Source organism: Oncorhynchus keta, chromosome 13, assembly GCF_023373465.1.
Source record: "Oncorhynchus keta strain PuntledgeMale-10-30-2019 chromosome 13, Oket_V2, whole genome shotgun sequence".
NCBI lineage: Eukaryota > Metazoa > Chordata > Actinopteri > Salmoniformes > Salmonidae > Oncorhynchus > Oncorhynchus keta.
The window spans coordinates 11,981,134-11,982,490 of record NC_068433.1 but is presented as its reverse complement, the minus strand read 5'-3'; the positions used below and the strand labels follow the sequence as shown (position 1 = coordinate 11,982,490).

At 41.4% G+C, this 1,357-nt stretch overlaps 1 protein-coding gene across 1 annotated transcript in view; it reads left to right on the top strand.

The window, feature by feature from the left end:
- Positions 1–368: 368 nt before the first annotated feature.
- LOC118378194 (actin-binding LIM protein 2-like) overlaps positions 369–1,357 on the top strand; it is a 93,304-nt gene continuing 92,315 nt past the window's right edge. The window contains exon 1 of the mRNA XM_052460738.1: positions 369–1,016. Within this exon, the coding sequence (XP_052316698.1) occupies positions 1,001–1,016 (16 nt within the window). The 5' untranslated portion in view covers positions 369–1,000. The remainder of the gene's footprint in view (positions 1,017–1,357) is intronic.

Sequence of the window (1,357 nt, the reverse complement as noted above, 5' to 3'; positions counted from 1 at the left end):
ATGCTAGTGTCTGTCACTGTGAAGTGGTGTCCTGTATGGGTCGTCTCTTAATGTGTCTTTGTGCAGTGATTTGGTTTATATAGTATGGACACATCAATACATCCGACGATACAGGTTTCCAGGAACGATCTTGTCCCAAATGGAATGAACAGGCTAAATTATGTCAGAAAAATTGCACTAAATGATAGTTATACTGGGATTCGCTGTATGATACAGTTATGCTGCTATAATAAGAGGCTCTGATTACATAACCAGAGATAATGATGGTAACAGTCCCTCTCCACTCCGGGCCCCTTTATTGTCATTTCCCGGCATTCAGATGCCCTTTACTTGAGTATCCAGTGTACTGCTACTGCAGGCTCTTTAATTATTGACAAGACTTCGAGGGGAAAAGTACTAGCTAGTGCTCTCATAACATTCATTTTTCAACGTGTTTTCCTCTCACTTCAAAAATAAGCATAACGCGTCAGTTTTATCAAGGATATTACACATTTTATTCATTTACGCCAGGTTTTATGTTGTTTTTATTTATTTGCAAAGCTTCGTTTTTGGCGTGTTCTCATCTGGAAGGAACCTGTGCGTACATACGAGAAGGTGTATCCATTATGCGCGCCTCTGTGCAGTGGTCTGGTGCGGTAAACGCCCTGTGAGAGATTTCTGAGAGGTGGTGTCATCTTTTAGGGCCAGAAGATTCTATTTATATTAGAAAGCTGCAATCCCTTAACTATAACTCAGCCTGAGCTGCTTGTAAGCTACCCGAGAGAGGCTTTCGGGAATCATATGACCTGCTGCAGCTCATTCCAAAGATACCGGAAAGGGCGCTCGCTCCCGCAGCTTTTGCGCTCTTTCAAACCACAGTCTTCGGAAAGGGGTACATCTGGAGGATGTACAACACCGCAGGACAACAGAAAGACGTTGAATGTTAGGATAAGAAATACTGCTCTTTGTTTGTAACGGATATATATATTACAGTTGAGAAGGGACACTGATAGAGCAAAAAATGCCGGAGGAAAAAGGTAATGTCGTTTCGTTTTCTGCTTCAAAACGTATGTTTACTTTGTAGAGAGCATGAGTCGGTAATGGGACAAAGACGCTTCTCGATGGGCAGTAGACCGTAGCCTTCAGCGCAGTGTGTGTCAAGTTGAAAGGCAATTGAGGTTTGGTTCATTGACTTGTATGTGTACAGATACGATCTGATTGTGCGGTATTCTGCCCAATAAGACGTACAGAATCTCGTAGGACTACATTTAAAGACAAATACAGTTAATTCCATCATTTGATATGATTACATAATTGTCATATAGTGAATACAAACAGGGCCTTTTTGTATTATGTAATCCCAATGAAATTGACGTCA